The following is a 22,642-nucleotide window of genomic DNA, read 5'->3' as shown; positions in this document are numbered from 1 at the left end:
TGATTCATGGCCATTTAAATATAGACATAAAAAAAGTTTCAGAGTTTCAGATGGACTTTAAGTTAATAATGTTAATAATACACTGATAACAGGTAATCGAATGTGAGTTCTTCTCGGATCTTGAAAAATATTTGTGTTGATAGAAACTGAAATTGGCAGGAGAAAGTGATTTATCGTTCGAGCCTGGAACCAAAAAGAAAATATTAGGCAATGATGAAGAATAATTGAAAGAAACGTCACTTTTATTACCATTCTTTCAATCCAAATCGCATAACCCAAAATAGGTATGTGCGGGATGAGAAGTTCATTGGTACATGGGCAGGAAATTTAATGAATGCTGCCAAAATGGAAAATAAAAAATAAAAGTAGTGCTGCAAATTAGTAGAAGCAAATGTTGAATTCAACAGGGCAGGGCCATGACATATTATACAAAACATGCAAATTACATTATTTTCTCCGACATCTTTGACATTAATGAACCAAATTCAAAAGTTCTCCAACATGTGTTTTATTGGTTAGGAGTACTGAGTAATCTCACAAGGTGGGGGGGTTTCTGCCAGTCTGGGATTTAGTATAAGGAAGGCTGACAAGGCAAACAAAAATTCCTACTCCTCGACGTTTGACAGGCAGTTTGGGTTATTTGTAAGTCATATGTTCATTACTGAAGTGACATTTCAATATTGAACATTTGACAACCCCTTCAATATGTTTTGATAATCAAACTCAGAGTAATATTAAGCAGACGGTTTGTTTCATATTGACATATCATATTATTATTTCTTCCAAGCTGGCCACCCGAGTTAGTCTACTGTAGTAAGACAAAATATCATCTTCACTGTGGCTCTTTAGTGGCTGGACAATGGACATGGATACCAAATGCATTGTAAGATTTGTTCTTCTAGGCCAAATAAAACTAAATATCAGTCAGAGACGTAAATAACCTTGTAGAGTCACCTGTTGAAAGAAACTATTTTGCTATTGGCGACAGGAATAGGGCTCATTAGTCTCAGTGAGTTAAACCAGCGAGTATATGAGTAGTATGTCTCGTTCTCACTTTCCTCCTCATGTTTTTTCATGTGGACATAGGTTTCGCCACAGCAAAGTAAAACATAAGCACACATGCACACGCGCTCCCAAAGTCACACAGGTGAAGCTAAACTAAAAACCCAGCATTAGGTTAGACCTAGACAGGACGTTAAGGGTATTTCCATCTATACCCGTTTGAGGGCAAATGTTTGAGTTCAGCTGATTCCTTTAGTGAATCTTATCTACAACGTCAACAACATTTAATCCTCCTTCTGTGCGAAGGGTACCCAGCGGTTTGTGCTGCCTGCTGTCCGTCTGCTAAGCCAGTCTGTCACAGACCCAGTGAGGGGTGGAGGATTGGGGCCGGAGGGGGAGCAAAGGCATGCAGTTGAATCAAAAGGGGCTTCTGACGACCAAGATATGAGCCGTTAATGTGGAAGAGTGGAGAGGAAAGCAGCGTCTATGTGTAACTTTGTGTCTGTCTGTCTGTGCCACCATGTTTGTTGTGCTCATGCGTGCGTGCTTGTGTGTTTGCGTGTGTGTCTGTGTGTTTGTGTTTGTGTGTCTGTCTGTGCCGCCGGCGACCGGCGTGTATATATGCTCATGCGTCTGTGTGTTTGTGTGTGTGTGTCACAAGACGAGGTTGGCTGCGTGTGGTAAAAGCCTGATGCATGTCGAGTTGGGGAACTCTTGGGTATGTACCCGGTCGGCTGTGCCCTGCACTCACGCTTCCCAGCTCGTACCGGGTGATGGAACAGCAAAAACGCAGGGACCATTTCGCAGAAAGGTGGTGCTTGGCATACGACGGCAGAGTAAATTGTGTTTTTTTTTATACACGTGACATATGCAGGAAAATGATCCCGGTGGTGGACATATGCCCACCAGGATGGGACTGAAAGCTGTTAGGCGGTTCAGCTGCATTACCATTGAATCCACATCGTAGTTCACCCCTATTCCCGCTGTCTTCATCCACTCTGGCATAACCTTATTGACAATCACCATTTTCATAACGGCAGCAGACTGTCATTTCACAGCCTTTTAAAATTTGGCTGCAGGGAAGGGCTGTTTGCGAGCGATACCGCGGTTCTGTGGGTCTCTAGGAGTTACTATGCATGTGGATTGTGGATGAACTGTGTGGTATGGTAATATACTAGAATGAAATGAAATGACCGTGCCTACACATTTCATTAAGATCTCAAGCATCTTAAGCAGCCGCTAACTAACGTCGCTAACTAAGAACAACAGCTCTTCAAAGCAAATTTGGTTCATCAATGGGTGCCATTATTCTCTACAATAATGCGGCAACAATTAAAGTTATACTATTTCTCACAGACTCCCCATGGTCATTAATCAGAAGACATACACACAGTAGGGTTTAAAGAGTATTGTGCTCTGTAGCCCTCATGGTATTATACAAATGATGGTCTATGAACTTATGAGTAAAAGTTAAATATATTCAGAGTAGAAATAACCCTGACACAGGGGGAATTCGATATCCCAGCATTTATAATCAAGTTCTGGCTTGTGGCATTTTATTATTCTTGTACGTGAAGGTCATCGAAGAGAGTTGTCCTTTATTGTACAGTTACAGATCTACTCCTGGGGAAATTGTGATTATTATTTGTTAGATATATTTTTAGGGTTAAAACTTTTTTATTGACTTCCCAAATTTTTATTTCTTCTATAAAGGCTTTAAAGCTGGGCTAAGCAATTTGTTTTAGAATTTAGATTTGTTGAAATTATCTTTACATCCAGGTGGCAACCAATTAATCAAATGTCCTGGCAAAAAATGTAATCTGCTATCTGTGGTTGTCGCAAGCCTCTAACAACCCTGTCCAATCATTTTATTCGGCCCCAATGCAGTAATTGGATGGCCTACCTGTCTTTCTACATACCTGCCTGAGAACCTGCCAGCTCTGCCCGGGAACTCATTGCCTTTGACCAGAGTCTTTAACAAGGCTAGGCAGGAATAGGGGTAAGGCTAGCAAGCTAGTCACATGTTTTTGGGGATTAGCTTTGGAGGGAGGCCTAAAGGAAGGGGCGGAATTGGTTTGTTAGGATGCTTCCAAAATGGAGCCAACTCTGTCTGGTTTCTCCAAATTGCCTCTGTAGCCCAGGTGGAAAAACAAACAATTTGAAGAGAGGGTTTGTTTTTATTTTTGTTTGTTTGCATTGGCGGGGTTTTGAATGTCCTTCTCTATTTTAATGCATCACTCGGTTCACATGCCCCCACGAGGGGGTTGCCTGGGTCTCAATAGCCAATCGGAGGCTACGCAGGTCACGTTTAGTTTGTCAGCGCGGAGGTGAAGTGCGGGCGCCTTGTTTTCCGGCTCTCTTGGATCTCGGCAGCAAGGAGGAAGGCAGCTACCCGGGGTCACCCATGATAGGAGAACGATAAGACCAGTGAACCTAGCTACTGGAAATCCGGAGCCAAGTGACTGAACGAAGGAGACGAGTCCCGTCGGCTAACGACTTACGCAGCTTGCCCACTGCATCCGTCCGTCAACGGACGACGGAAGACGTATGGTATTTGCCGACGGAGCAACGATCTGATTGGCTGAGGGATCCGTTGCAGCCTGAAAAGTTTAACATTTTCTTAACTTCTGAACGTAAGAGACGGAGCCAACGGAACAGACGGACCCACAATGCATTTCGGGATCGCCCCATACAACGGATGGATGCAGTGGTCAAGGGGTGTTAACTTCTATCGTGTGAAAACGTTGGAAGAAAACGTTGGACAGAAATGAGCCCCCGACCCGACGTGCGCGGTTTTGAAACACAGAGCAACGGTGAGAAATGTATCCCTTTTAGCTGCTCTGGTGTTATTGTGCTGTTTCTCGGTGTGCTAACAAACGCGGCGGCGGCACTAATGTCTGTGCGAGTGATCTGAGGTGAATAATGCTGCAATATTTTGAACATGTATATTGTGGCTATTATTTTATGCGGATGTATATAAAAAGGAAGTTGTTTTATTTTGCTATTGCCAATTTAAAATGAGAAGTAATTTGATAATTCATATGAGAGTGAAGTTACATTTTATTTTGAAAATGCAAGCTACTGAAGAAATTTATTTCATTTCATTGTGAGTTTAAAGTAACTAGGAGGGTCATTTTTGGTGCCATTTCTCTCACACTAGTAGGCCTATAGCGTTTGAGGAATAATTAAGCACACTACTTTGATGCCTCTGAAACCAACTGTTTTTACTGTTATTCTAATTGCATGTTATGTTATCCTGGTTTTGATATTGATATGATATATTTTGAATGTTAATGGTTACTTACCGTGAGCATTATTGAAACACTGTTCAGACACTGTATGAACAGTAACACATGTGAGTTCTTGATTTGTCCTCATATTTGAACTTTGATATATTTTTATATGTTTAATGTTGTACAAGTGAAACTGAGGATTTGAGATATATTAAGATTGAAAATATATGTGTGAGGTTTAATGAAATGGGTAGCATTTTGACATTTAAACCATTAATGATGCATCTGAGATGAGGGTATAATTGATATGACCTTGTTTATAGGTCCGGTTTTTTGAGAGGACGGGAAGATTTGAGGACCAGGACATGATCCTGATTGTGTCAGATGGCGAGCCAAAACTACACACGTTCACACTCACGCACATTCACACCACATTCCCATGAACATTTAATATCAGGTGCACCTGCAACAATTTTGGGGGCCCCAACGGACACTCTTTCATTTTGTGTGCACACTTTTTGTTTTCTGGTCATTTGGGTCATTGTTTAATAACTTTGTATAAATTCAACATTTCTTTTTTATTCATTGTAAAAAGATTTCAAGAGTGGCTACTCAACAGTATTCTTCTGCCTGATCCTTTTTGATGCTCAACGTGTTGACCCTAACGAATTTGGTGTCTTCTGATACTGGCTGTGGTCTTATTACTAGTCCAACTTGATATCATACTGTAATTCACTTTTATATTCCTAAAATTGGTTAGCTTTTATGTTTATGAATGTACTTATTTTCACCAACTTTCTGTTGAGAGTGATGAAGCCGATCTCTAGAGGCAAAAGCCTTGTTTGGGGTTTTAGTTTGTCCTGCATGGTTTCCTCAAAGGAAACGCATGCTCATCCATAAAACTCTCAGCGGCTCATCACCCAATAATGAGCAAATGATGAGTGAAAAAGTAGTCTTTACTCTTCGAAGAACTGAAATGAAATGAGGCAGTTTGTTTCATGGTGATCCTCATATTGTTTCTGTACAGCACTTGCCGCTCACCTATGATGATTTAAATCGTGCACCAAATAAAAATGAAAATGTTGGACAGAAAAGAGGAGAATCTTCTAACATGTATTTTTTGTATTTAAGTGTAACAATAAGAACGATAATGTATACAAGGCACAATGTATCACTTAAGTAGCAATAGTCTTGTGACCATGGAATGTCTGTTTGGTAATTTTTTTTTTATTTTTTTTATAGCTTGACTAGAAATGAGAAAAGAAGGTATTTATATAAAAAAAAATCTGTTTTTTTGGTGGCAATCATATAACTTATGAAAACGCTTTGAATGCTCCAAACACGTAAAGTCCTTTGTACTTGTTGCCTGGTAACACAAATAAGGCATGTGTCGCATGTCTCCAGACATAGTTTGGCATTATGGGTATCAAGCCGAATGCTTGTTAGGAAGTGTGCCTTTACATGGAGAAATACAGGAATGCACTTCTTGTCCTGAAGCCCACTGAAAGCACAAACACAATTAGCTTAACTGAGCCAATAGGGGCACAGAAGGATGATTCACTCCTGCCACACGCAATTAAAGACAATGTTGTGTAAGGATCTTCCCGGACCAATTACATCCAATATACAATCGCTTGTATATTGGTAAATTGGCTTTTGACGTTTTTACTCTGGAGAAGATATCACTTGAGTGATCACATATGTTGTTGAGCTACGCCTGTGTCATCATTTGTTTTTCAACAAAGGAACGACCATATGTTGTGGTGGCTTTATTATTATTTCCCATGATGATTATTTTAACCTCAAGGCCCTGTGTATATATACTGTAGGGCTTTTTCCACTTCCGCTTGTAGAGGATATTTTTGTAAACGATTTGCTGCGGGGCTGCACAGGGATCTCACTTGTTCACATCCACATGTCTTTTTGTGTTTTCCATCCAAAACAAGGCGGAGATCGATATGTATGTTCAAGTTCCAGGCAATGTCATCCCTTCAGCTTGTGAGAGAGCCTTCTTTACATCTTTTTTTTTCAACCCTTCTCGGTGGACTAGTACTCTGAACTTCACACTGACACGTTAACCTCCTTCTAACCCCCCCCCCCCCCCCCCCCCCCCCCCCGGCTCTATGGTATCCCCTCACCCTGCGTCTATAAGCTTCTCCAACCTTTCAAACAAAAGCCCATCAGGAGCAACGGTATGTCAACTGAGATCACTGAATTCCAGTTATGAGACATTTGTTACGAGATCTATGTGTCAGAGGTTTATGTATTCATAAATATGGCACACCCTTCATATGGTATGACATATTTATGACAAAGAATAACATTGTGTACAGCGCAATCTTCCAATGATTTCTGTTATCTATATTTTCATGAAGGTAGCCTTTATATCGCTGATTGTCCTTCACTTTTCATATTGTAATGTCTATCCTGAGCTGTGAATGTAATGTCTTGAGAGACTATGGTTTAATGTTTCACAAGTGTTTAGTGTTGCAAGGTAGTGCAACAAACATGAAAAGCTTTATTTTTTTACCTGCTCGCTGGCAATACCAGAATGATGCAAGACAAGTGTTTATTATTGTTTATTATTCTTGCCAAATAACTTAAATTTCTCTTGACTCCAAAACTCACATCCATTCATAAAATAATGTATCAGAAAGAAACGGTGATGACCAATTACTGTTGAACATCATGATTTATCATTTGTCATTACAATTTAGTATTCCAGTTGGATTTTGGATTTATATGTTGAAGTTCTTAAAGTAATTTTTCAATACAATTTTGGTCCTCGTTTCAGTTCGACAATTATTACCTTGAGGTTTATATCCCGACACGTTTTCTTTATAGAGACAAACAGTTAATTATATTTGCTAAACCTTGCTCATCAAAATTCAGTTGATAAATGAATACACTTTTCTGTTAATAAAGGTAAACTGACATTATTTTCTGCTAGCTTATCAATTATACATTCTGCGACAGTGGTACGGACTTGCTAGGAAATGCTATTGTCAGGAAATTGCATTCAAGAGTGATAGAAAAGTAGCTTGTTCTTTTTTTGTAACACTTTGTTGTAATTTAATTGCTATGCCTTTTGTCATTCAAATAGTTCAGAATCGGCTGAAAATTATTATTTCGATCACATTTCCACTACTTCGCTGCTCTTTCCATGTTCCTGTGTTTCCATGCAACAAGCAGCAGCTTCTACTATTTACCAGTGTTTCCTTTTATCAGTACTATCACCGAATCCAACATATGAAATACAGCGCTTTAACCACCGATCGCTTTCTGATGACAATACACTAATGCAGCCATATATCACACTGTTTCCTGAAAGAGAAAATTATTAAAAAAATGACAAGTTATCACAGCATTACACATGAGAGTTGGAAAATACAGGGTATTATATATGTGACCGCCCAGCGATTTGAATACTGCCATGAAATATGTAGACCTTTGCAGAGCCATACTTCATTAAGCATCATATTAATCTTCTCGCTGGCTATTTATTGTAATGATGTGCTATAGAATACAATTAAACAGGCGTTTTATTCTGTATGTGTTACGTAAATACACGTTTTATATGTCAATGTATCAGTTGTTATGCATTGTGATAAGGAAAGTGGGAGAGAAATCGAGAGAGACGACAGGAGACAATCATAATAACTCTGACAAACCTTTTATGAATTATGAATAATTTCTTATTCCGTTTTTATTCCCAAAGCATTCAATTATATGTCATAATGAGTAAGTGTAACTTAGACAAAAATGCACTTATACATTAGCTTCAGGGTGCATTTATGATGAGCGACTTGTATTGTGGTCCCAAGCAGACTCATGCTTCCACTGGCACAGTCTTTGGTGGACAGGATTCAAGAACGTGTGAGATGGAGGTGGAAATTACAGACTCCCAACTCAGTAAAGTAAACCATTGGCTGGCGCTCTTATTTTTTTGTTGTTTTGGCACATATCTGCATCCTCCTTGACAGGGCCTCCCCCCGGGGAAAGCCAGCGGCATTACTGCAGATCAAACCGCAGGACTCTTATCAGGCAGGACAGGGGAATACTACCTGGATTACACAGAGAGATCAGGGAAAATACTATGCCACCCCCGCTTTACTACTGAAATCCCTATCCTCCTGTTCCAACATCTCCACCCAGTACATACTAGCGCACAAAAAAGCGAGACAAGGCGAAGAATATCCGCAATTACAGAAATCCAATGAAAGTGAACATGGACATTTCAGAGGCTTTTGAGACAAGCTGTCATCTACTTTTGTTTTACTTTTATTTCATTTCCTTCCTTTCTTTTTCATTTTTCTCCAAGTAGTCTTCGTCGCACTTGATGCTTATGTTATCTAAAAATATAATCTGAACATAACTATCCCAATGGCTTCCTTGACTTTATTATCTTGAATTTCCTTCATTCGATTAAAGTGAAGCTGGGTTGAGAGAAGATTAGGGCTGGCATTGTTGTGGAACAACATACTCACCATTTTAACAGCCGTTATTTAAACCGAATACAAGTGTACTCTTGGCACATAAGCTTTAATCAGGTTGAATATTTCTCTCATGCCTTATCTAATTTTAGAATATGGATTGAACTGAAGAGGAATATTAAGTTGACTTTCCATGTGTTGAATAATATATTAGATATACCCTTGTGCCTTGCTATGTGTTAAAGTCCTTCATTTGAAGAGAAACCATGTTTGACAATTTCCATATGGTAGGTGAGGGCAGGTTCTTCTACGGCTTGTGCTGTCTTTTATCAATGTCTTTTCCTCAATCCGACATAACCTTCAGCCAAACTTAACGTGTATGTGTAGCGAGAGAGCCAACCTGCCCATGGTTTCCTATTGATATGTACTTTAATGATGGAAATGATGGATGGCTTTCATCGGCTGCTATACCGCAGTGCTCTTAGCTGTTTTTGACATGGCTGGCGTAACTCAGCCCCCTGCAGGTACCAGCCATTCCTCTCTCCCGGCCCGGTAGCTGCCACTAGAGCAAGTTCAAACTGTGATTGTTTTTCAGCCAGGCTTCAATGATGGATGGATGGTGCTGGTTTTTGCTTTTGGTTTTGTTACGTCGTCCCCGACACCACAGGTATATCGCATTAAGCACAATGTGTATTAACTCGCCTCACCCGCTACATTTTCCCCTCTGTTTATTGGTCCCTAAAGGGCAGGCAGCCTATTGATTGGCTCGGTCTTTATTGCCGGTCAATTCCTGGATTAACATTGCCCCAGGCCTGTACGTTCCTGTGCGTCATCAAGCTGTAATGTGTCATAGTATTGGAATGTGTCATGGGTGTGTGTGTGTGTGTGTGTGTGTGTGTGTGTGTGTGTGTGTGTGTGTGTGTGTGTGTGTGTGTGTGTGTGTGTGCATGCGTGTGTGTGTGTTTTGGCAGTAGCAAACGCTTCGTATTTATCATGGGTCCACACAGTGCTTCTACCCAGCACAGCGACATATTTGACACACTCAATTGGTTGTGCAGCCCAGCTTAAAATTAATTAATTAGTCAAATTAAAAGACTATCTAAGGGCTTTTAATTGGACGAGAGTGTCGCTTTTTGCTAAAAAAAGCAAAACAATTCAAAAAGTTTCAGTCAGGCGTCCCCGTGCCTGCTCCCCTGCAGATGTAAATCACTTCTCTGTGGGATGTGTGAACCGTCAGCTTGATGGCCTTAGATCATGTCATTAACGAGTCGGATGTTGGCACAGTGTGATTAGCTGTGGTGTCTCAGTGGCCAGAGTAAGGCCTTTTATGTAATTAAACGGCAACCAGCTGACCCATTTCACAATCACGGCTCAAACCCATTACAGATAACAAAACAGTGAATATATTTACAGTGCACTTGACCGTGTACAGTGAACAGCTCCTTCTGCAAACAATATGTTGTCCACGCTTCAATTAGAATTCTCACTCAATTATCTCCATTAGTTTCTATTCATTCAAGAGGCAGGTTGTGTACACCGACAGTATTTCCAACTCCACACGCATTCAGCAGCCGCAATGACGGCGCTATTGTGGATTTATGTTTGTGATTATAGCGTATCCATATTTCATTGATCTATATATTTAATAACAGGGAGGCAGGATATTAGAAGAAGCAGATAGGGCTGCATGGGGTACGCTTCACACACAGGGAATTTGTTTACTATAAAGCCACTGACCCCGCTGACCTCACCATCATCCCCATCTGCTGCCTGGTCGCCTGAACCTAAACGACTGAATAGGATGTTTGTCATTATGACCAAAAATGATCCATACAAACGTTTACTGGTTGCCTGCCAAAATAAAATGGATTTCGTTTTTTTATGTTTTCAGTAAAGAATGCAACAATTTAAGGTAGGCCGTGAAATACGCTTTGATAACATTCAACTGATAAATTGGAAGTTTGTGTTCGAAATCTTCAAACTTCAGTTTGTGGTGTCTAGTTTTACTGACTCTGCCAGAAAGTATGTGTTATTCAGTGTATAATCCCATGAAAATAAGAATTTTTGTGTTTTCGTTACCTTACTTTGAGCCCTTTATATCTTTCATGGAGGCAAAATGTGTTTTGGACTACGATTGAGTAGTAAGAGAATTGTAGGAAGAATAGTGTTATCCTCATGGCTATCACCCACTCGTGAAGATTTTTCTATTTTCTACAACTGTGTATGAGATGTGTTGTTATATTATGTATCAAGAAGGTTATCCTTCTTGGATGGGGGGAAGGGGATCCTCTTGCGGACCACAAAATCATCTGCTGACCTGAGGATTCGATACACACACACACACACACACACACACACACACACACACACACACACACACACACACACACACACACACACACACACACACACACACACCGTAGTGTTATACTATAAGTGTCCTAGAAGCTTAACCCTCTCTCGGACACAGACATCAACATCAACGGAAGGCCATGAGCTCCACACATCTTCACTGACACGCGCCGTGGTGTTATACTATAAGTGTCCTAGAAGCTTAACCCTCTCTCTGAAGTGTTCATCAGCCGCTGCACAGACGATGCTACACATCAACACATACTGTGGCGTTATATTCAAGTTTCCTGGAAGCTTAACCTCTCTCTGGCACGGACATCAACCTCTGAACATACAGTAAAATACTGTTCCGAATGGCAGTTTCCGAATAACGGCGATTATGATAAATGGGTGTGCATTCTTTAATGCAACCATGTTTTCGACACGTTTGAGTTTGAGGTTGTTTTCTCGGCAAAAGTAGCAATACAACTGCACACCGTCATGTTATCTAAAGCAAGCTTTGATAACGTACAGAAGTGCAGGTACTGCTACCAAGATTAATGATCAATGAATATAGACCCCCGACATATCCTCCAACATGTATAGGGTCCAGGGTAACTATGACAGAGATGCCAGTGTCATTGGTTAAACCGATTCAGACATCTATGCTGTCGTAAACAATCACATCATTTTGGAAGTACCCACTGGCACCTACACAATAGAGGCCAGTACAGGCCATTGTAGTCGCTGGAAAGGGAGGGATGAGGTGGGGGGGGGGGATTCAGTCGGTTGCTATCTGAGACGTCACCGCTATTGGCCACCTCAACTTCACAAACTGGACCTACCAAAGAATAGCTCAGACGACTGCACAACGCAGAGACCTTGATTAAATTCAAACAATATGAAAGCTGCATAGTTTCAGGGATAGCAGCCTCCATATGAATTGTCATGGCAACGATAGGAAATGTTGCATTTACTAACAAAATAAACACAATATACATTTACTGACTGAAGTTTCCGAAAAGAAAATCCACATATATTGCTATGAATGTTATCAAAGCACATTTTATGGCCGAAAATATAACAAATTGTTGCATTTTCAACAGAGAACATATCAAAAGTTGTCCATTTAGTTTGGGTGTGCGGGCCGCGGGAAGGTGCCGGCCAGAGAGTAGGTCATTTATTTACTTAAGTACAGCACCTGAGGGTGCACTACACAGACAAGCCGGCCAGTGTTGTTGGAAGTGACTTGGCCAGTTGTTGCACATTGGGAGAAGAGAGAACCAAGCACAACCCAGTGAGCAATTGGTTAACAAGTGATACTAGATATTCCAAAGACCTTTTAGGTTGCATTCATTGCATGTTTTACATTGGTATTCACCTGGGCTTCACTGTAGCCATTCATATAGTGGCTCTGGAAACACATTGTGAGTGCCTTTTTTAATCCTTACATTGGAAATATCCATCAACGTTGAGTGTAATGCTGGTTCCACTTAGACATTAAATAAACTTAATAGTCATTTGAAAGACAACAAGCCCCCTGTCTTCTGGCTTCTGGCTTGTACACACAGACACATGCATATGCCTCAGCTACACAATGACAAGCGGCTCTGATGGCAGAACACTTGCGTCATAGCCCGGCTGTACCGTCAAAGTTTCTTATCAGGTGAGCTTGTTCAGCGGTCGTCATCCTATTTTTCAAACCTGATTTGGTCCTGCCCTTTTTCGTTTCTCATGCTCATCCTTTCATTCTTTCCCCTTTCCGCTTCATGAAATGGCTGATTTGTGCCTCTCTGCGGGACATTTTGTCAGCCTTGCCGGAGAACTCCCCCAAGATGGCCAGTGGAAGTTCAAAACAGTGAACCAATCAGTCACAATTGTGTGTGTGAATGTCTGAATTCATTATAACTGATTGTGAATATGTTCTCTGGGCTTATTATAAAATGCATCTCTTGCTTCTCTCGCATTTTGCTCCCAGTTATCTGTGGATAAAAAAAACCTTTTCCATAATGAGAAAATATAAAACATAACACGTCTTTAACCCAATGGGAACATACAGTTTGCAAGATTTATTTGACATGTGCTTAATTTTTTACGGACAAATCTAACTTTCCAATGCGCAGAGGCAATGCAGCGACCTTTCAACCTAGAGGGGTTAGTAATTAGAGTTTTTTATCTATGTTAATGTCTTATTTGTCATTGCATACCTTCAAGAATATCTTGGCATATATTGTGGTAGGACTTAGGAAAACATGTGAATGAAAGCTCTACTCAATCTAAAGACAATCTAATAGTCTAATAATGTGGTGTTTATTCAATCGATTTACCCAATGGTAGTACTCCCAGATGTAGATAGTATTTAATTTTCCTCCTTGCGTAAACATCTTTCTTCTCGCATATGTGCTTACTGCAAGTCGCTTTGGATAAGAGCGTCTGCTAAATGCTCCTAATGTTAATGTCATGCAATGTTACACGTATCTGCAACTCCTTTTGAGTGTTATCTGACACTTTTATCATGTTATTTCAGTGTTCGCAAAAATGTTGGCAGCTATTTTTTGCACTATACTGGTAGCTGTTAAGATGCTCAATAGCATTAACCTTCTAGCATCATCCCTCATGGGATCACAGAGTTTATGTACACTGCCCATCTGGCTACAGTGTGTGTTTGTTGCGGGTGTTTAATGATCCATTTCTTTCCATTGATTTCCAGCTTGAAGTCCATTACATCGAACCCATGTTTGGACAAACACTGAGAATGAATTGATTTGGTAATTGGTAACTGATTGAAATCAAATAACTTGCATCTCTCTCTCTCGCTCGCTCTCTCTCTCTCTCTCTCTCTCTCTCTCTCTCTCTCTCTCTCTCTTTCTCACTCTCTTCACCTCGCTCTCTCTCTTTACCTCTCTGCAGTCCAACTATCTCATCCACATTAAAGCAATTACACTTGTTCTCCATGGGACCACTGATCCATATCCCTGTCAGGTGTAAAGATCTATAATCAATAATGAATAAACGGGTAAAATAACTGCGGTGCACGCGTGTCCAAACAAGAGTGTTGTCGCGGGGGGGATCCATGCGGCCCCCCTCCATGCAGAGGAGTGGGCTGGGTCATACCTGCCGCATGGCCGCACTGCTTTGCGGGCTGAGTGGTTGAGGCGCATGAAGAGACGATGGGGAGGTGTTCTTGATGGCCCCACGTTTGATCCTTTGCCAGCTGTCCTTTTCATCTCACTTCATCCTCATTCATCCTCATTCATCCTTGCATCTTTCCATCGCCTGGCTTCCGATTCTTTTCTGTGTCCTGCAATGTCTTTTCTCTTCTCTTTCTCTCTCCCCGTCTCTCTCTCTCTCTCTCTCTCTCTCTCTCTCTCTCTCTCTCTCTCTCTCTCTCTCTCTCTCTCTCTCTCTCCCCGTCTCTCTCTCTCTCTCTCTCTCTCTCTCTCTCTCTCTCTCTCTCTCTCTCTCTCTCTCTCTCTCTCTCTCTCTCTCTCTCTCTAGGTCTTCGTCCTCCCCTCCTCATCAGCATTACCGTCCTCTGGGCTATTAGTTTGGCACCTGTGCCTCCGCATTAATCCACAGGAACATAAGGAATGATCTGACATGACATCAGCCCTATGTGAACCGTCCCTAATGAGCAGGCTGCATCATTTATTTGAGAATACTTAACAATATTAATAACTTCAAATTATCCGTCTGCAGATCTGACTTGACAACGATCTAGTCGTCCATTTATAGTGACCGTGAGTCGGAAAGACAACGCAGTTGAAGCCCTCTGAGTAGAAGGGTACTTGACTGGAAATAAGAAGACATAGTGGATGGATGTCTAGCCTAAGGCTATGGTACTCAGCGGTACACCCCTTCTATGGAGACGGCATCGCGACAGCCATCTTCATTTGACCGAATGTTAATGATACACGTGATAATTCATGCTCTTACTTGAGCTATGGTTTCAATTAAAATATCATGGGTCCTAAACTGTTCAACCTTCCACAATACATCCAAGTAGATTAAGTCTTTGTGGCCCTTCAATACGAGTGGCTCAAGCTCACCTTAAACTTGACCCTGGCCTCAGTCCTGCCACTGTATCTTCAAAGGCGCTTGCATCACTTGAGTTCATCTTTCATTCAGCTTGTGTATCCACTGCAGCCTCGACATTGCCCATGGTTTTCTACTTGTCAGGGGACTCTACTGTTGTGGACCAGTTTTATTAGATGGTGCTTTCTCTCGGTGCGTACTACCACCACATGAGAAAAAGCTTTGACCTACAAACCATTATTTAAAGATTTTACTATCCCCAAGAGTTTGAGGCACTTTGATGCGTCAGATTCTTTTTAGAAAATATACATGAATTGAGAAATGTGACTCTTCACCAATGCTCTGTTGAAGATTGTTTCAAAAACCCTTATGTAAATACCTCTATGATCTTGTTTCTCAAGTGTGCTGTTTTCTTTCATCTGGATACGTTTCAGGCACACTGTGTGCATTCTCTTTGAACCTAGACGGCTGCAAATATTGAAGCAGGGGAGTATACATTACGCATGACTAATGAATATATGTTGCCATCGACTGCCTCAGAGCTGCACACATTGTTCATACATCACTTATTTCACAAACGTCTTTTTTATCTTTTTATTTCTCAGAGGAGCCCATGAATATATGCAAATGTGCATGTGCAGCTGACTCTGCATCTGTCACGGCCCCCGTTCCACTGACAGTTTCAATGGGCCATTTGCTATTAAATGAGAAACACTTGACGTGTGACTGACACTTTGGGTATTTGCGATGTGTAAACTGTTGCTTTGACCGGGCGAGTCAAACGTCTGGTGACTGTCAGCGTGTCTTATCCTGTCAAACTTTTAATCTTCGACACACCTTATCTGACCGCTCGAACAGGCGCCTTATTATGGTCGTTCACCAAGAACGGTCTCTTTCTTTGGAACGTGTGACAACACGTCTTACTGGACCAGAAGCTCTGTTGGCTCCGAGCTGCCGACAGTCGGCCAGTCACTGGGATTGTGTGAACTATATAGCCACAAGCTCTGTCTGTCTGTGGCAACCAATATTTATTTCTCTCTGTCAGATTTATTCTGTATTTTGTTGTTGTCAAAAAAACAAAACAAACGCCAAAAAAATTTCTGAAAGTTTGCCCAGAAATACTGTCACTCCTTAGCACAGGGTGGAAAAGTTGGGTCTGCAATATGAAGACAAGAAGGAGCATTCTTATGGGGTTTAGGGAGGACTGGGGTTCTAAAGTGCCATTTGTTGATGGCACCATCAGTCTCCCCACGGGATTGAACAGAATCGTGGTGGTAAGTGTGTGTGTAGTAAAGCCTGGGGAGATATAAAGAGCCCAATCCTGCTTCAGATCCCTGTTTTGTTTCTGTTGCCTTATCTATTCCCAAAAGAGAATATGAATTTTGCATTTTAGTATAAGTACAGCTATTGACTTCTGAGAGGCGAAGCACACATCTGTTCTACTTAACGGCTTGTGTAAACGTTTAAGTAGCGTCGGGACTGACACGAGGCATGTTTCATTAAATAGGACTCAGTGAGTCCTTCTGGCTGATGACGAGGCAGGGTGTTTAATGCCCAATATTGGACCGTCGGAGCGCCAGCCTGCCGGTCGTTAGGCCACCAACCACCATATTTAACTCTCATTCCAGCTCGTCTCTGCACGCTCTTTTTGTTTTTGTCGTTCTTTTTTTGTCGTTAGGCTGCTGGGCTGAGCCCGTCTAGCAGTGAATCACTGGTTGGGGCACGCATGCGACACTTGTTCCTTTTTAATGATGTGTTGGCAACGACGGCCCTCTTAATGGATTTGTGTGTGTGCTTGATGCGCGCGCGCGTGTGTGTGTGTGTGTGTGTGTGTGTGCTTGCACATGTGGATCCTATGGTGCTTCTCTAATTGATAGTCCATTTATATATATATATATATCCACACAATATAAATCAAATTAGGTAGCTCAAGAAGACTACATCATACATGAATGTGAAATCAGTGAATGCCATTCCATTAATTTAATGACTCAGGACTGGGGTTTAATCCTTTCATCTGCAGTGAATGAAGGAACTAAATATCCATGAAAATAGGATAGTAATGTCATGTAATTATGCCAGGCCTGTTTATTATTCATAGTAGGCGTGAATGCAGAATGCCGGGGATGTGATTTGTAAAGGTCTGCTGTTTTGATAGTCTGGGGGCTGTAGAATGAGAGTACATTCAAAACAATTGCAGTGTCAAGATTTTTGCATATTGAGTCTCCATTGTACTCATAAAAGGGTAAAGTAGATTGAATGAGCTCGCTTGTAATATAAACCTTTAATAACCGTGTGTGCAAGTTTCTAAAGGACTTTGTATGCGGTTCTTACTACAAAAGGTGAACTATAATCAACTTGAGACTATTCAGAGCTTGACACCTGAGGTAATCAACTCACATCTTGAACTTCTAGCTCCTAACCCTCACAGCTGCGTGGATGGTTCTTTCATTTTCAACGAACTGCAACAGCAATAGTACAATCAAGAACTATCAGGTTTTACTGGAGAGACCTGAATGTCTCAGATCACGATAGCACTCAGATCACAGTCAAGGCAGATGTTCTGGTTAGTATGTCCCCAATTCCTGAAACGTATATCCCAGGCGCTGCTCTTGTTTGTGTTAAGACAATGGCATCGGTAGTGCACCTTGCTCTGATGGACATTCCTCTCTCCACGAAAGTAGAAATTTGAGTTTCGGTTAATATACTGGCCCTGAAATACTGCCACGCTTTGAACACTGAGCAGTCTATTTTGAAAGATTTTATTTTGTCAAGGCATTGCTTTTATTTTTTGTTGGAAAGCGTTAGTATAGTGAGAGTTAGACAGGAAGGAAGGGAAGAGACAGACTGAAATGACCGTGGGCTGGAGTCCAACCCGATTCGCAGCCGTCGGAAGGTGCTCAACTCAGCGCGCCCAACCCTTACCGGTATTTATGAGGAACTGTGTATACATTGTGCATGACCTATTGCATTACTAACACTTAACAAAGCCAGACGAATTGAAAGCGTTCAGTACACAAGCATGTGGCGCAGTGCGAGAAGCCTGTAGCGTCCTGTGATCCCTCCTTGTTGCCTCATTCAAATCGGCTCTGGAGGTATTTGGCGTTGGCTGAAATGTGAGCTGTCCCGGTGCCAGGCTAATGGACGATATCGAGGAGAATAATTCCCAGTGTGTATAATGATACGGGCCGCGAGGCATTCTCAGGATTCAATTAGTTGGCGAAACAGGCTTCTCTTTTGATGCCTGCCTCTTCTGTGTGTCTGCTGAGCATCCTGAGGGGCTGTTTTTTTTTTCTCTGCATGAATTCCTGCTGAATTGTTCTGATGGGTTGACAGTCCAATTCCTCTGCACCCCTGGGTTCTCTTTAGTAATATCTCAGCACTCTGTTTCAAGCAAGCGCTGTCCTTTTGATCATCACAGTGCTGTGAGCTGTCAACTCCCTGAGAACAAAAAGATAAACAGGTGAATATTGGGTGAGATGGAAATGCAGTTGATACTATAGCTCAGAGTTCAGATCTCGGCTGTGCAGCCTGTGTAGCAATAGTTTGCTGCCACCAATTTCAAAGGACTTCATATTGAAACTGTCTATGCTTCTTTTTGAGTTGAGACGGTTTTGTCTTCAGGGACAGGCTAGGAATTGTTGAATGGCAAAACCAAGGTTTTGATAGTCCTTTGAAATCTGACCTCAAAATCAGAAGCAAATTCCTATTGAGTTTATATCTCCCTGTGCTCTTCAGCAAATGGAATCAACACTCACAACTACCCATAGAGGCATCACCCCCTGTTCTGCAATAACAACTACCGAACAACCAAGCTGTTTAGATTCCCTCTGTAATGTACCCTACTTGAACCCACTGCTGACTAATTCAAACAGACACGGATGGAATAATGTTAATGTTGTTCACAGTCGTCCCAAGCGGATGGTGCCAGACTAAGAGACATTTCATTCAGTCAGCAGCTCTTGCCAATGCTAACCGAGTTTCCTTCCACTAGATTAGATGGACTGACTTCACTTGCAATTCCATCCCTATAAGTAACAAACTGTAGAGCGACACAAGGATGTCACACACAGAATTGTGTGTGTGTGTGTGTGTGTGTGTGTGTGTGTGTGTGTGTGTGTGCGTGTGCGTGCGTGCGTGCGTGCGTGCGTGTGGATGTGAACACACTCTGTTTTTGTTTTTACTTTGTTCAATCGGTGTGCAGTCTCTTGTGGCTGACGTCTAACCCAGATTGTGGTGGTCTTCTCCCGCAGGTGGCTGTGATAGGGGCACCCCGGGGCAGGACCCATGAAGAGTCATAGAAAATGCTCCCAACCTGGGCGGCTCTGCTCTTCTTAGCCATGTGGGGGAGAAGCGCCTTTGGTGGCCCGCTCGCCTTCAGAATAGGTAAGAGTGTGTGTGTGTGTGTGTGTGTGTGTGTGTGTGTGTGTGTGTGTGCGTGTGCGTGTGTGTGTGCGTGTGTGTGTGTGAGATGGAGCCTGGCTGAGCATGATAACCTTGCAGCACTACATCTACACAAACGCTACTTACTTGTGTGCTAGTGTGTGTGTCTGTGTGTGTGTCGTGGGTGTAGCCGTATCTTGTACTCACTCCCGTGCTTCTAAGGTCATTGCAAGAGCTGTGAAGACAAGGGGTAACGATTTTATGTACACTCAAATGATTTGGATTCATTATTCAGCAAAATCATATATCATATGTGAGTCAGCTGAATATATAGGTCTGACGTGGAAATGGAGCTATAAATGTGGTATCGATGAACATATATCATTTAATAAACACGCACACACGACACGCATGCACACAGGCACCCTCGCACATAAAAAAAGGCATGTACGTTGTCTTATCAAGGTGATTTCCATCACCATATTGCGGTCTGCACTTATAGTAAAAGGAGACTGACAGCTATATAGCCTAGGCCAGGCAGCGGGCCAGGCAGCCTTGTTTAGGCAGGGCTAAAGCCTGCATCAGCCTCTCTCACAGTGTAGCCACCGGGATCCGCTCCATGTTGTTCTCTTTCCCTCGCAGTCAGCAGCTCCCTGACACGCTGTTTCTGGCCCCTCCATCAATGTGCAAGCTCCACTGTCCAGCTCGTCATTTATGTATAGATTTTGCTCCTGTGGAGAAAGTGCATATTGCGTAGCATTTTGTACTGGTCTTTGGGCGAAACACAGTGGTTCAGAAGGGATTACGTTCATGCCATGACATGCGCTCAGAGAGTGCCTTGTTTACAGATTGTAACAGCGTCATTGTTTGTTAAGTATGATATTTGTGGGGGACAAATATGGAGATTGTTGAACAGGATTTGATTGTGTAATGGAAGTGTAGTGTTTTAGGGGGAATGCAGACACATGCTGGTGTTGTTGTTGAGGTGTTTTACCTGATGCTCAAACACCTTTTTTAGCTTGGTAGAACATAAGTCGATTTGGATTTGGGTGTCAAAAAACTAAAATACATGAATAATTGAGGGAAATGTGTTCAATAGATGGTCAGCGAGCGAACCAGGTGAACACAGTATTTTTCTTCTTAAACCAGCTATTATGATTTTCTTCAATTCCCAACCAAATTTACGCAGCCTTTCAAACTCAGTTAGGTGTTTAGGTGCACCTGCTGTGCAACTGCGTTGCCGTCCCATCACATCAAGCCAATGTTTTGCTGCCGCTGGATAATTAAGTGGTCAAACTTCCTCCTTGAATCTCTCCCGCGCACCTTCTGCCATGCGAGTTGCTTTTTTATTTTGGTGTGGATGTGCATGTTACACACTTTCTTGGTACATGCCCACTTCCTTCTGTTCAAGTGAACAAGCATACACACAGAAATACACCCACGCTATACATGCACATGCGCCACACACACAAACACCTTCACAAACACATGGTTGGACACAAACAAGTCTTTGCTGCAAGAACAGACATACCCAACAAAGACACACACACACACACACACACACACACACACACACACACACACACACACACACACACACACACACACACACACACACACACACACACACACACAAACACACATACACATAAACAGTGCCACAACAATAGTGCCATTTGCGCTCCAGGAGTTGGTATTTAACACTGCAGCCCCCAGAGTCCTGCCTGGCTGGCGGAATGTCACTGTCTGGCCTTCTCCTGGAATACATAAGGGCCCAGAACAGCCTCCCCTGCCGGCCACATCCTGTGTTTGGAATAGCAAACCGCCCCACAGTGAGTGTCATCTGGGCGTTTCCACCGGATGTTCTCTTTCAGAACGGCTTGTTGGGCTACAGCTACAGCAGCCTTGTTCTGGACTGAACCCAGTACGGGTCATGTGTTTATCCAGGTAGAATGAACTCAGTGAAAAACAAAAGAGGGTGAGTTGTATGCAGATATGCGGAAAAAGCTTCCACCTTCCATTTGGTGGCAATATGTTGGCGGATAATAACCGAATTGAAAATACAAAACAAATGCGTACTTTAAAAGAATAATTGACTGACATGTATGCTGGAAACGCCATCTTCTTTATTTTGCTTATCTTGAAAGATATATAATTGTTTTTGTGGTGTTACTCAGGATACATTTTAACTAGCCTTCTATTTATTCAGAAACACACACCCTATATGCTGGTTGTTATTTCCCTCTGCATGAAAGGGATGAAAGCTGAAATAACGTCTCTTTCAGCAACATTTTCAATGTAAAAAAAATAGTGAAAATTGTCAAATTATCTTCTGGTTATTAAATGCAACACTGCAAGAGAAAAATATCAGGCATTAATTTAATTGCTAGTTAAAAAGGATTTACTGCAAAGGTCTCCCTGTGCCAACCGAGTTGTGTTCATTAAAAACACTGAGATGCTGCTGGAGTTCCAAGTCTGATATGCTGCTTAATGTCCAAGAAGATGGGCTGCCCTTCGCTCGTAAAGAGCGCCTACACTCCACGGTGTTTTTCTAAGAAAACGCCTCTTTGAGACTTCATTTCACAACGTTATTCTTTTTTTTCTCTTGGACAGAACTTGTTAACTGAACACCTTTCTCCAGATTCACCTACTGATTAGCATGAGCTCCTCCAAACTGCCAGTTTTTCCTTCTCAGTTTCTTCAGATATCTGAGCTGGTGATGTGCATGTTAATTTGTGATGTCATGGCGGCTTACTTCAAAGGCGAGGTTGGAGATGTGGGGGGAGGGCGAGTGGGGATGTCAGGTCATCAGGTCGTTCAATTTGCAACTTTTTTTAATACTTGGATAGATTCCCCCTTTGAGACCTTTTCAGTACTTTATTTGATATTTTGTGGGGGGAAAAAAGAAACTTTTAAATTAATTAAAAATATTTTAAGTATGCAGCAGGGACCTTTAAAGATAAAACTGAGGGAGTTTCAATAATTGAACATAAAGCAATGAATGGCGTATAATCCCTATGTTTTTGTCATATTTTCTTACTCTATTAAGCCTGCACAGAAGCCAAAGCTGCTCATTCAGGAAGTGGTCCTTTGGCAGAGAACACTTATAGTTGGGCATAAGGGACGGGAATATGCGGGGACCCCACGTAACAATGTTAAAAGTGATTCTGTGAATATTGCAATTCCGTTAAAATCTTTATTTTGTGCGATCGAATATTTTGGGTG

The 22,642-nt window shown here is 41.9% G+C and overlaps 1 protein-coding gene across 1 annotated transcript in view; it reads left to right on the top strand.

Annotated features, from left to right (window-relative positions):
* grik4 (glutamate receptor, ionotropic, kainate 4) overlaps window positions 1–22,642 on the top strand; it is a 262,913-nt gene that overhangs the window by 111,097 nt on the left and 129,174 nt on the right. Inside the window, exon 3 of the mRNA XM_030381795.1 lies at window positions 19,288–19,420. Coding sequence (XP_030237655.1) covers window positions 19,339–19,420 — 82 coding nt within the window. The 5' untranslated portion in view covers window positions 19,288–19,338. The remainder of the gene's footprint in view (window positions 1–19,287; window positions 19,421–22,642) is intronic.

The sequence above is a fragment of the Gadus morhua genome, chromosome 16 (assembly GCF_902167405.1).
Source record: "Gadus morhua chromosome 16, gadMor3.0, whole genome shotgun sequence".
Classification (NCBI taxonomy): domain Eukaryota; kingdom Metazoa; phylum Chordata; class Actinopteri; order Gadiformes; family Gadidae; genus Gadus; species Gadus morhua.
The sequence above is the reverse complement of the archived record's forward strand: the minus strand, read 5'-3'. Positions and strand labels throughout refer to the sequence as shown.